The 13,447-nt window shown below is 40.9% G+C and overlaps 1 protein-coding gene across 3 annotated transcripts in view; it reads left to right on the plus strand.

Moving 5' to 3' along the window:
- Positions 1-13,447, plus strand: part of UNC5C (unc-5 netrin receptor C) — a 266,667-nt gene that overhangs the window by 167,192 nt on the left and 86,028 nt on the right. For all 3 annotated transcript variants that reach the window (XM_080368783.1, XM_080368784.1, XM_080368785.1), the window contains exon 2: positions 2,562-2,783. In XM_080368783.1, coding sequence (XP_080224909.1) covers positions 2,562-2,783 — 222 coding nt within the window. The remainder of the gene's footprint in view (positions 1-2,561; positions 2,784-13,447) is intronic.

Below are 13,447 nucleotides of genomic sequence, written 5' to 3' on the forward strand. Positions count from 1 at the left end.
TCTGTGTGACAGTCTGTGAATGGTTTCCATCTATATCCCTAATATTTAATAGCAGTGTGGATGCCTTTTGATGGCAATGAGAGAGTGTGGAAAAATAAAGCTAGGCTGTATTATTGCTTGGGAAGAGTAAGGTGCTATTATAGCAATAAGCTGGTAAGCAAACTGGCTTGTACCTGACTACGGGATGCCAGGCTTCTGGAAAGAAACAGCTATTGCCACAATCAAAATGTGAGATGAGGTTGTCATGTACTGGGCAGTACTGTGAATCCACTTTAACATAAAAATAATATTTAAACTTTCAAAAGCAGTTACCTTCAGGAGGGAAAGCCAAAGCTCACACACATTCTCCAGGCTGATGAAATAAAGAATTTTACAAACTACTTTTTTTCTTTTCTGCAGCTTGCTGATCCCTCCTTTTAGACTTTCTAGTTAGATTTTTTTATAAGATGCAGTTAATTGGTCAGGCAGCGTAAGTATTGTCTTTGATAATGTGCAGAAATCTAGTGGTGAAAATAAATACATTTGTTCTTCCAGTCACCAGAAATTAGTGAAGCAATACTTGTTTAATTATAAAACATATGTGTGCTTTGTTAGTTTCCATCTGTCTGCTCACTGATTTGCAATTAAATGACCAGAAGAAAAAGATACGTCCTGTGGCAATTCAGGGGAAATGATTCATCTCTAATGTTTCTGTGTCGTGGATATCTGTGGAGTAGTGTGTGCGAGAGGTAGACGGAGGGAGTGGGGAAGAGGGAGAGATACAGGCAGAAGGGGATGAGGAATGCTGAAAAGCCTCTTGCTTAGGTTCAAACATGTTTCATTATCATGAAACCAAGTGTGGACTCCTGTTAACTTATTGTAAGTTGTCTTTCTTTTTGGAAAAAAAAAGTGGAGAGCAAAACGGAGCAAGGAGGAAAAAACTAATAGGGAGAGGAAATGGGATCGCAGAAAAAGGAGGTTGGCATGGTGAGAGTGAAAAGGAAACCATAAATAAAAAGGAAGGATGAGAAAGTGATAAAAATTAAATTTAGTTTGAGTATTTGGAGATGATTAGTTGGAGCTGGAAATGGAATTGTTATAGTATGTCACAGATTTTCCCTGTTGTAAGTTGTTGCCATTACTGATAAAGAGAAGACACTGGTAAAAGTACAGTCTGTATCCATAGAGCTACATGGATGGGTACCATAGTACCTTCTCCTGCTGTCTCCTTCATCTGTTCCTGTTCTTTCTTGTCTTTCTGCAAAAGCAGTAGCTGTAAGGAGAGCCTTTCATGTCCCTTGTAATTCTGGACACAGCCTGCACAGTCATGTCTCAGGTACGGGAAGGTAGCCATCTGACATTTCATCTTCATGAAGACTGGCAGGGAGAAGATAGCCAGCCTTCCACAGTATTTTGAGTTTGATGTTCTGTGGTGTTTTATTGATCAGCAGCAGTGTCCATCACTGTGTATAATGATAACTGCTTCAGAGGCAGGAAGGGGAGATTGAATAAGGCCTTCAGGACTGATGGCTCTGCTCGTGGATCTGTTAGTAGTTGGTGCCTCCCCACCCCTTTGCCGCTGGGAGCCTCTTGGATGCGCTTGTGCACTGACGGCAGACGGGGGGGTGGATGGGAAGGGGGTTATTCTCTGCTGAACTAGTGCTTTCTGATGTGGAAGACTTCCTCGGCAGAAAGGGTCAGAGGGGTTGTAAAGGAGAATTGTGAAGAGGGAGGGAGAGAAGAAAGGAAGGTATGTGTGTTAGGTGTTTTCAGCGTTGCCTTCTGTGCACTGGATTCTTTCTTCTTCAGACTCCTTACAACAACCTTATTCATTACCAGCAGCACCAGAGAGGTACAGAGGTTCCTCAAGTCAACAGCATGTGTCCATGTTGGCCCAAAATGTCACCATCTCACAGCTGCTCTGCCCCATGTCCCAGCTCCTAATTCGTCTCTGTAGTGAGGACTGCACAGGCGAGTGTACTACAAGTGAAGCGAATAAAGCATAGCTTGGAGCCTTCATTAGCAGTCTTAGCAAGAGAGGCAGAGTATGAACAAAGAAGGGCAGACTGGACTTGCATTTAGTTTTTTGTCCTTATAGCAGATTTCAAATTGCTCATCTGAAATGAAAGGCACTATTTCCTATTTGTACCAGCCTCAGCCAGTACTAGCTATGTGCATGCACTTGATTAAACAGTGCGATAAGTCGCTATTGAAAAGTGTGACCTTGAAGACCCCAAAAGTTTCTATTATTTCTTTTTATGGTTTTGCAAGCAACTCTCCCAAGCGCTACCATAATGCTTTATTGCTAGTATTGCGGGTGATGATAACAAAGGACCTTTCCCAGCCATGTGAATGTGCACATCCCTGTCACATCACACAGAGGAAAGAGAGCTCAGGATGTAGAGAATAATTTTTTCTACTCTGAAAACAGCAGTGCATTTAAGCCTTGGTCTAGGAATGCTCCTAAGATAACATTTTATTTGAAAAGTATACTCCTTTTGAAATTTTCAGAAAGTGCTTCTTAAATGTTTGCCAGCTGAATTTTGTTTTTTTCATTTGTCCTTTTTTTCTCTTCTCTACAGATGATGATTTTTTTCATGAACTGCCAGAAACTTTTCCATCTGATCCTCCAGAGCCATTGCCCCACTTCCTCATCGAACCTGAAGAGGCTTACATAGTGAAGAACAAGCCCGTGAACCTGTACTGCAAAGCAAGCCCAGCCACACAGATCTATTTTAAGTGCAACAGTGAATGGGTTCATCAGAAGGACCATGTGGTGGACGAGAGAGTAGATGAAACCTCTGGTGAGTTTGTGTTATGTCGTGGCGGGATGATAATTAAAAGCATTAATACCAAACCCCCCATTGTAATCTAGGAGCTATTTCATGTGGAGCTACTTTTCTTTACTCTTGATACAGCTGGGAATTCTGTATCTGGCATTACTGAACATTAGCTGTCATAGCACAGAGATGGTGTCTGCATCCAGGTCGGTTAGTAAAACATGATTGTAGAGCACCCTGCCTGAGTTTGAAACAAAAAAAAACAAACAGAAGAACAATGCACAAACAAAATGGAATTGCTTTCTCAGCCAGGTCTACTCCCTGTTTACTTCCCCAGTGTCACAGATTCCCAGTGATTTCACTGTGCTGTAGTCAGAGACCAAGAACCTCATTCTCCCCAAAATGCCAAAGAGTAATTGGGTTGTTCCTAGAATTATGTTTTCTTGGGAAGATTTGAGAACAAAAGGAAAAGTTTAACTGGCTTCCAGCAAGAAAGGAGAAAGCACACCTAGGCGCAGCTTGAAGCAGCGTGTTGATCCAGAGCCTGGCTATTATTCCATTACACTTTTCTGCCTGCTTCATAAAGCCTGTATGAAAGAGAACTGTAGTAGGTTAGCACAGTAAAGAAAACAAAGAAGAAAAAAAAGAACCCAGGAACCTCATCCTTCCTCAGTCAATATCAGAAATCCCACTGTCATTCATGGAATAAAAATAAGACCCTCATAGTATGACAAAAAAAGAAACAACCAAAGGTTTAAAAGCTTGAGTAACAAACTAGTCAAAGAAATGATTGTTTCCGTTCAGGAAGACTGGTGATCGATAGTTTGAGTCACGTGCAAGGAAAGAAGCAGGACTCACTGCTGTTTTGATGGCTCTGAGAAATAACGGGATACCAAGGAAGAAGGTACCCGTCATTTGGGAATTACACCATCACTTGGTCTAATTACTTCGAAAAATAACTCCACCAGATGTCTTCGAAGTCTCCTGTGAACTGGGTTTTATTTGTTTCAGCTCATTTATTTGCACAGAGATCAAAAGCATAAGCTTTTAACGGTACTGTGGTACTCTCAGCTTGAAAAAGAGAAGGTGGGTGTAGGAAGAAAGGCTGTAGAAAAAAAATCTGTATTAAACTTTGGGCCTGTTTATTTGTTTGTAAGAATTGGCTTTTCCAACAAGTTGACTGCAGCAGAAAAACAAAAAAGAAAATCTTGTTACTGAGTGCATTGACTGCAGCAGAAAAACAAAAAAGAAAATCTTGTTACTCAGTGCATCTTCAATTTTTTTCATCCATGGGAGTCCATTGGAATGAAGAAGGACAAGCAGGAAGATAGCTATCGCTGTGTTAATTTTTTAAGCTTTTATTAACATCAGCATTCAGAAACATAAAAATGTTTTGCTAGAGGGGAATTTTTTCACTACAGGTGAAAAATGCATTCTGTTTTCTCAAAAATCTCATTGTAGAAAAATTTCATGATGCCGTAAAGCAAAATGCTTTCTAGAAATACAGAAGGCATCTTGAAAAGAGATGCATCTGAATATATTAGACGACAAATGTTTTGCATAACAAACAGCAGCAATTATATGGAAACAAACCCCATATCCAATTAGAGGTTAATATAATCTACTGGGGGGTGGGGGTGGGGGGTGGGGGGAAGGAGGGTGTCAGAAGCTGTGCACATCAGATTATTAGCACAAGAGCCACAAACCAAGTCACACTAATAGCATGTTGAAATGAAATTGTCATCAGAACCTAAATTTGTCAGTCAGCCAGGTTGTTGCCAAAGGGTTGGTTAATGCACATCACGGTTGCAGCATTTCTGCACCTACCTGTAAGTAGTCTGAGAATCTAGGGCTCATAGCACATAGTATAGAAATGTATTTAAGCAATGTCTTTAAGGTAGTGGTAAAACAATATCTTCTTCAAAGCAATGGAAGCTCAGGCAAGTATATCCACCGCAGATGAAGCTGGAGATAAAGTTACAGGAGACAGTGACTGTGAGGATTAATGCTGGTGTCCAAATGAGTAGTCATTGGCTTGGCAGCTTGCACCAGTCATGCTGCCAAAGCCCTTTGACTCTACCACTTTTGAGGCTATTTTGGTTCCTTTTCCTGTTTTTTGGCTAGCTAGTGCAGGAGTTGTAACCCGGGGCACAGCAGCATGACTGAGCTGCTCAGAGGGTGTCATAAGGATGGCAGCCCAAGCCTATGCTGCTGCTGGCTTCAGGCTTGTGGTTAGAAAGGCTGGAGAAATCGTCCACGAGCCAGGCTAGGTCTAGCCTTTACATGGGTAACCTAGGGCTCAAAGGGATATGGATTACACGGTATTTCTACATGGGTCAGTCATGTAATCCCAGCAACGGAAAACTGGATGCATTCTCCTTTCCAGATATTTTACCATTCTCAAGGTCTGTTCTGCCTAAATATGAGGAAGAGCACTATGCTGAGGTCTGCTGCTGCTGTTTTTGATCCTGGTCTTCTTTTTAGTTCTTTAGGTAGAAAAGCAAAGGGAAACAAGACGATAAAATAAATGGGAGGGAAAAAGTAAAGGTCACCTGTGCTTTCTTTTCTAAAGGATGGATAATCAGGAAGAAAGAAGACGAAAATACAGGTGTGATGCTAGCAGTACATCATCTTAGGAATGTAAATGATGCATGAAAGAGAGAAATAGGTTTTGATTTGCAAAAGATTATGTGTTCATGGACTTGAGCCCGTGCCTAGGAATGAAATCTATGTGGAGGTGATTAACTCTTCTTATAAGGCAAATTTGTTTCTGTCATTGGTAAAACCAGAGACAACAGCACAGCATTAGCAGTGGCACGAGATGGAATGAGAGTGCAGCCAAGATCTCATGGAAGAGAGCCGCTAGACGGAAATGTTGAATATATTAAGAAAGTTAATTTTTATGAGAGAAAAATTAATATTTGTATCATTTTCCTGTGAGGTTTTTGTTGTTGTTGTTGTTTGTTTGTTTTGTTGTGTTGTTTGGGGTTTTGTTTTTTCTTTTTAACAAAGAGAGGGTACAAAATAAGAGTTAAGTTATATGCACTTTGCACTGTGTGATATTTTTAAACAGTGGGTAAAGCATCAGTGTAAAGAACATGCACAGGAACTCTGTGGGAGTTGCCTTCTGGCTGGAGAGGATGAGAACAGTAATAGTGACAGGGTGTTCTAGTACCACTTTATTTAATTAAATTAGCCTGAAAAGAGTGCCTTGCAAAAAAAGAAATTCATATGACTGAGTCTGAGAAGCCAGAAGCTTCACATAGAAGATCATTACATTCTGTTTTTTAATCCTCAGGCTTGCTGAAATTTTTCCTCTTTACGGAAAGAACTAAGCATTTTCATAAAGAAGTCAAATGGGTGCTTTGAAAATTGTTAGTGCATATCTTTGATGCTCTTGTTTCCTGTACATGAAATACAAGGCAGGGCACGGTCCTTTTTACTTTTTTAACTGGAGTATTTTCCCATTAATGTGGAAAAATATATGTAAAGAATAAGAACACTGGTTTTAAAAAACAAAGATGAAAGTCGTTTCGAGGGAACACATTTGATTTTATGGCTGATTGTCATAAAAGATAACAGCAACAAAAGGAACCTGGCAGAACTGATGCTTTTGGGGGCAAGAAAATTCCATTGTCACAGGGCAGGAAGCTCATTGGCATCAATAACTGTTAGAGCAATTTATGCACATTTTCCAAATCACTGTACCTCTGAAAACAGCTATGCCAAAAGATTTTATTTTGCTTGTGTGCTTTTTATGGAGAAGTATTTTCAGACACAAACATACCAGTTCTGCAGTGGTGGGAGAGTTATGGATGCATAGAAAATCAGTGTCCTGCACCCTTTTCACTTGTCCAGAGGGATTAAATGCTGCTAAATCAAACCCCATATCCCACAGATGTACAACAAAGAAAAATGAGGACTACAGGGATCTTGGTTTTGTCTTTTCAATTTGGATATGCATTGTAATAGTTTCTCCATGACTATTAAGATGAAGTGATCTATAAAACCCCTCTTGCCCTCTACAATGTCAGTGACATGTTCTCCTTCTCTCTCTTTCAAGCAAGGAGAAAACATTTGGGACTTTTAAAAATAAAAGTGCTAATTAAATAGACATATTGGACAATTCAGCCAGCATTATTGTTTGCCTACACTTCTGTCTTCTTTTGCTGGGCTACATAGGGAGAGAAAGGCTCAGGGAGCTGGCTGATGCCCTCCTCCATGTTCTCAAACAGCTGCAAGACAGAATAAGGACTCAAGCCTGTCCTGCGGCTCCAGCTAATGAACAAGCTTATCTGTGCAATCTCAGAGAAGAAGTATGCTCTCTTAAGTAGCAGATGAAGTCACCATTCCTTTTTCTTATGTCCTGCCTTCAGAAGCAGGTCTCTGAAGACCTAATGGCCCCCAGGAGAAACCCCAGTGCCACCCATCCTTCAGCAAGGAGGACAGGTAGCTCCAAGAACTTTCTTTTCAGCTGCTGCTTCAGTTCTTTGCCTCCCCATAGATCAGTGAAAACAATGAAGTTGGAGTCTAGTTCAGAATAATATTTTTTCTATGAATAAGAGGGTTTTTCAAACTGTGCTGAGGCAGATGAATATGCTTTTCTTTTCAGACAGAAATCTTGGAATTCTTTGTTTTAGTTTCTTTACATAGCTGCCACTGTGATTCCAGTACTTACCTCCCACCGTTACCTTTCCCCATTATTAAAGAATTTTTGGGTGACTTGCAGATTTGATGAAAGGAGACTGAGCTTTTGACACAGGGTCAGCATTGATCTGGGAGATAGGAGGCTGTTACCTTAAGAAATGGGTTTGGCAGCCTGTCGAGGGAGCAGGTACCCAGCTAGCTAAGTCTTTAATAGATCACCCTCTCAACAGAAAGATCAAAGATTGACGTATGCCCTTTTGCCTTTAAAACAGCTCTTACAAGATGCTGCAGCCAAGACAGCAATGGGGAAACCTCCACAGTGACTGTCTCTGCTCTTCTGGCTTTATCTTCCTCTCTGTGTGTACATGTCATGAAAAGTGCTTATTTTGGTGTTTGTGATACCAGATTTTATTTTAGAAGGCTGCATTGCCCTAATGACAAAAGTCACATCAGCTTGTTTGGACGTTTTTTAAGCTGCAATTTAAATTACACAGCAAAGATCATACAGCCTCTCATTTTGAGAAGTTGTGCTTGTTTGTCTTAGTATTTTTTACAAATAAGAAAGGCTGTTATTTCCAAGTGTAGCAGTTCTTTGAATAACAGTGTTGAAGAACTTAATTTGGGAGCCCAAATACAAAATTCAAATGCGTCGTACCCCCACGTAAGCATAGCTCAGGGAGAGGAACGTGGAGGGGTAGTGTTTTACTTGTTTTCTCAGACCCACAGCTCTTCCTTTCCTTACTACTGTTTTCCCTCTCTGCACATCTTCCTTAATTAATCTCTTTTTGCTTCTTGACTTGCTGTAGCCTCCTAATTATCTGTATTATTTTTCCAGAGTCCAAAAGATAAGGAAAAAAGCTATTTTTCTGAACAAATGTGGCTAGTATCCCTACTAACTTCAATAAGGAGATGGCAAGTGATGCTAAATGCTGCAGTTATACTTAGCCAGCAATATTTTGACTCTCTGCGTTAGAATACCTTGGGGTTATGTTAGTAAGGTTAGCCACATATCATAAATAAGGATTGTTTTCATTCCACTGTTGTCACAAGTAATTTTATTTTCTGTTTATCATTGGATCAAATCCATTACAAACATCAAGCACCTCAACTCAAAATAATTATTTCTCAGCAACATATTGCCAATTTTTAGCTCTGCTCCTTCAATACTCTGCCCCAATGAAACTCGTTTCAAGGAAATTTAAAAGTGTATCTGTGTATCTCTTCCAAAATGCTTCTGTTAATAGTTTTGAGATGTGGCTTGGAATTGATACTACAGTCCATTTTCTTTAGTAATTCGAAGTCTTTACCCTCTGTGGAAGGATGCTATAAGTGAAACGTGTTTATATGTATGGTCTGAAAGGCTGCAGCTGATGCAGGAAGGGGTATATAACTCTTATTTCTCCAAAGAACTGGAATTCTCCAGGGAAATACAGGCTGCTTACTTACACAGAAGTATATGAACAAGCCCACACTTTTTTTCCTATTTGACATTTAGGTTGCAGCATTTTGTATGTCACTCGGGCTGTCTTCTCTCTTCTGTCACTCCCGTGGTCTGGGAAGCAGCTCTCCCAGAGAAGAGGAGCCCCATGCCCATCACCGCTGCAAAAGAAGTTCTCTCTTCTCGCAGTTTGTGTCTTCAAAATCAGCTACTGGGAACGTGGTCCCCAGCACAACCAGATCAAGGGAATACCTGACAACAAAGCTGCTGCAGACATTTTTTGCAAGCAGGCAAAGTTTCCACTTTTATCTTGAGTAATTAGTATGTTTTGATAGAAAAAAAAAAGTCATTCTGGAAGCTTCAGAAGAAACACACTCACAGAGAGGCAGAGAATCACCATTTTCTAGGATATACATTAAAAATGGTGGTTATTTTTGTTGAAGCAAGTGGAAAAATCACTGATGTCTGTCCCGACTTAAAGAAGGGAAATAATTTTTTTATATACAGAATAACAACATTGGGCCAGATATTTGCTTCCAGAGGGAAATCTGCTTACAGGCAATACAAAATCACCCTGAACCCAGGGAGACTGTCTTTTTGTACAGAAGCCTGCAAAAGACTGAGGATTTTGAGTGTAGACTCTACTGACTGTAGTATTCACTTGCAATACATGTATTAACGTACCATTAATGTCTTTCTTAATCCAACTGTTGTATGTGGAATTTTTGTCCCTGTAAGTCCTTGTGGAAGGCTTCTTCTAGCTCGTAGACCTAGACACCTTCTTCACATGTTCACAGCCATGGACACCTGCTGTTCTGCTGATGCTGTCCTATCCAGCAGCTCTTTGCCTGCAGCTGTGCCCAGCCACCTTTACAGGCAGCAGCCTGGACCCCATGAACCCTCTGGGCTCAGGCTGCTAAGCTGACAGAGGTGACTTTTCCAGCCTCTGCACTTGCTCTATCCTTCAGGGTGTTCACGAATACTGACAGGGGGGTCCAGAGGGAGCTACTCCTCCCGCAGGGTAATCCTGCTCATGCTCTTCCTCTTCAGTAAGGATGGGCCAGTGGGAGGGGGCATTTGCCTATTCCAGATTTTCTGTAAATGCACCACCTGTCTCTGTGCAGATCACTCAATGTCTCTGTTATTTACCTCTGCAAAGTGCTTTGGGACCAAAAAATAAAAGCTTTAGGATATTTATTCATTTCTTATTGCAGCATTAACTTTCTGTCTGCAGCTGTTCACTTAATTGTCCTGACAGTTTCCTGTGGGCTTCTAGAAAAGACAGGAAATAAAGTTATTTAAAATAATAATGAGAGGAATATGGATGCTTAGTGCATTCATCTGAAGCATTCAAGGATACCCCTCTGAATATTTCCAGCCTACACCTTGTCTCCCTCCAAGTTTTCCCTTCGTTAAACCCTTTGTTACACAGCCGTAATCCCATTAATTCCCCGAAGTCCATCTTCAGATATCAGTCCACCCACCAGGGCTTCAGACTAGCCACGGCTTTGCACAGCAATGCTTCCATCTGTGTTCCCTGGCTCCTTTGGAGCTGAACGCCCTTTGTGTGGGATCTGGAGCCTGCATGGTGAGGGTGGTCTGGTGCCTGAAAGGCTAATAAATACCAAAGCAAGTCCCAGAGGTTAGTCTCCATCCTGTGTCTGCTGACCTAAATGGAAAACAACTGTTTTCTGCATACAGGAATGGCAGAAAAGAAGAGCAGAGCCAAGGTCTTGTGTGCTGTCAAACAAAAGTGCATTTGTGTCCTATAAATGTAGTTTTTTCAGTTAATTAAATATGAGAATGAGTAAGACTAATAGGTCTGTAGTTTCACCTGAAAATATTCAGGGAAGTGAAAGGTCAAAATTATACCTTAGTTTTTTCTTCAATGAGAGCAAGTTATAGTCCAATGCAGCCGCTGTAGACGTGCTCTGAAGCTGTTTAGAGACACTGGGGTCTTGGTCGCTATGCAAGACATTTAAGTGTTGTTGTCTTGATTCCCTCGATGTCTGTGTAAGCTTGTATCTCAGTTACCTGAGTAGTATCTTCTACTTTTTTCCTCTGTTAGCTCATTAGACAGTGAAATAATTCTCTGAAGAATTCCTATTGCTTAATTTTACATTGAAGAAATCCTTTTCCTTTTCTCTTTCTTTAAAAAGACATTTGTATGGAACAACTGTTGCACATAGATCAGATTTAGTGAGGCTTTCCTCATGATGCGCGTAGGGTACCAAATCATCACTGACATCTAAGAGAAGGAGAGGTGGCTGTCATATGCAGCTCTGACCTGTACAGGTTCTAATTTTGTGCTACCTTTGCGGGTTCACTGCCTGTGCTCATTTTGTCGCTCCTACGCATTTCTGATTCGTACATAAATGAGCAGCATGATGTGGTAGGTATCAGCAGGACTGCCATTCACCTGCAAGGTTATGTACAGCTCTTTCTCATCAGGTTTTGATGGGATGCCTCTCACAATTTCTCATAACTTCTCATCCTTCTTAATATTTTGATTGTGAGAGCAGAAAGGGAGTCTTTTGTCAGACACTTCTGTGTCTCTTCTTTCCCCTGAATACTGATCTTTAGGTCCTTGCAGACTTTTCTATTTTTTGCTTCCAGGTTTTGATTTTAGAGAGGATCTCGGTTGGTTGATTGCTGCTTTTGCCTTCCCAGTGACTTGTATAACGATGTTTCCATAATGAGTGCTGACACTGCACCTGGGTCAGTTGTTCTGCCCTCCTCTGAAGAGGAGTAAGGATTGCTGGGCCTCAAGAATAATAATGCCTAGAAGTGGACCAGGCTTTTTGGGGGGTTTAGTTTTAATCCTTTTGTTCTTCAACTAAGATGGAAACCAGTATTGGAATTCTGTCAGAGTGGGTACCCAGAAGAAAAAAAAAAAAAAAAGAAAAAATGAGGCAGCCAGAATTACAGGAATACTATTGATGGCATTTACTTACATAGTGAAAAAGGTGTATTTTCATGTCAAAAGTCGCATGGATCTATAAAGCAACTTGCTCACATCCCTGGTGCCTTGCTGTAGCTGAAAGGGATAGAGCTGTGCTCTATCCAGAAACACATACACACCAAATGACTTCTGTGACCACCAGGCTGCCTTTTCACACGCCTTCCTGCGATGACTCTTTTATTCACTACAAACTAAGAAAAATCTCCTGCTGTTCAGGAGCTGATGTTTTGACTGCTGCCCTGGCACAGTCCTGAAAACACTCTAGATGGGGGAGCAGACAGTAAATTCACAGAGCTTCATCTCTGTCTGGACAAAGTCACTTAATGGTGCACTGGACAAAGCTGCTTTGAAAGCAGTTGCTTGCCTTTTCACTTTTCTTTTTCTAATATTTTTTTTTCAAGATACTTAAGTCAGCTGTGAAATGCCATCCCTAGCATGCAGAACAACAATGGCAAAAAACGGTGGGGCTTTTACACTTCTCCCCCAGCCTGCTGTTCCTGCACATTGTAGACTGAAAAATAGGAAAACAACTGCTGAGGAAGGCTCCCGAGTGACACCTTGTGTCACGTTGCGACTGTCCTTGTTCCCACAATAGCTGCACCAGCCACTGAACTGTGTCATCGCATCAAGTTCACAGAAATAAGGCATTTTCACATTGTCTCTGCTTCTCAAAGCCACATAGAGTGGGTGTGGTACATAAGTACATGTTCAGATATGTATTTCATATATATACACACATGTATATGTCAGTAATATGTCAGCAATATATGTCAATACGTATACAACTTGGTGTATATTTTTTATATAAAAAATAATGCGCAAAACCATTTATTGTTCATTTCCCTGCCCCCTGCTCCGCTATGCAAAGGGAATGTAAACACACTGTTCAAAATTCAGATGCTCTCAGTTGGCTTCCCAGATGTTTGAAGTTCAATAGATTTTTTTTTTTTTTCTCATAATTTCCTCGGCTTCTGCTAGTGAAGTGCTAAATAACCAGTATTTCTTTTTGCCTGCACATTGAGATTCATCTGTAGGCTCTAAACTGCCTCAAAAGTGCTTCAATTTTGCATGAGCACTAAGCTGGGGACTGGGAAGCATTACCCACTGCTGAAGGCCCAGATCATTAGAAAGAGCATGTAAATCCTCTGAACCAGAATTAAAAAGTGCACAGATTTTCTTTGTGAAGACTCAACTGCAGCTTTAAGTAAAACATGAACCACTGGCACATTTTTTTTCCTGGCCCTTGGAAAAAAAAAAAAAAAAAAAAAAAAAAAGCAGCAACATCTTTTCTCAGCTGCACGTGCCTCAACCGAAAGAAGGGAAGATTGGGCTTTGACCCAAAAGCTGGAACTGCTAAGAGCTCATGCTTTCCTATGCCAATGACCTCTCTTCTTCCTGCTCCTTGTAAGTCACACCAGCTTGGCAGAGAATTGCTCAGATGCCATTGCTCAGGCGTGCTTGGGTGCTTGGGTCGGGATGCTTTGCCTCACATTTGTTTCTGCTGCTAGACCTCAGCCTATGTGAGTTCAGAAATGATGATGCCCGTGGTTGAATATGCTTGTAGTAAGGTTTTCTTTAGAGTCCTGCTACGTTGGAACATGATTATTACTTTTGTACCAGGAAAAAGTAAAAAAGAAAGCT

This window comes from Falco punctatus (genome assembly GCF_963210335.1).
Source record: "Falco punctatus genome assembly, chromosome: 1".
NCBI classification, from domain to species: Eukaryota; Metazoa; Chordata; class Aves; order Falconiformes; family Falconidae; genus Falco; species Falco punctatus.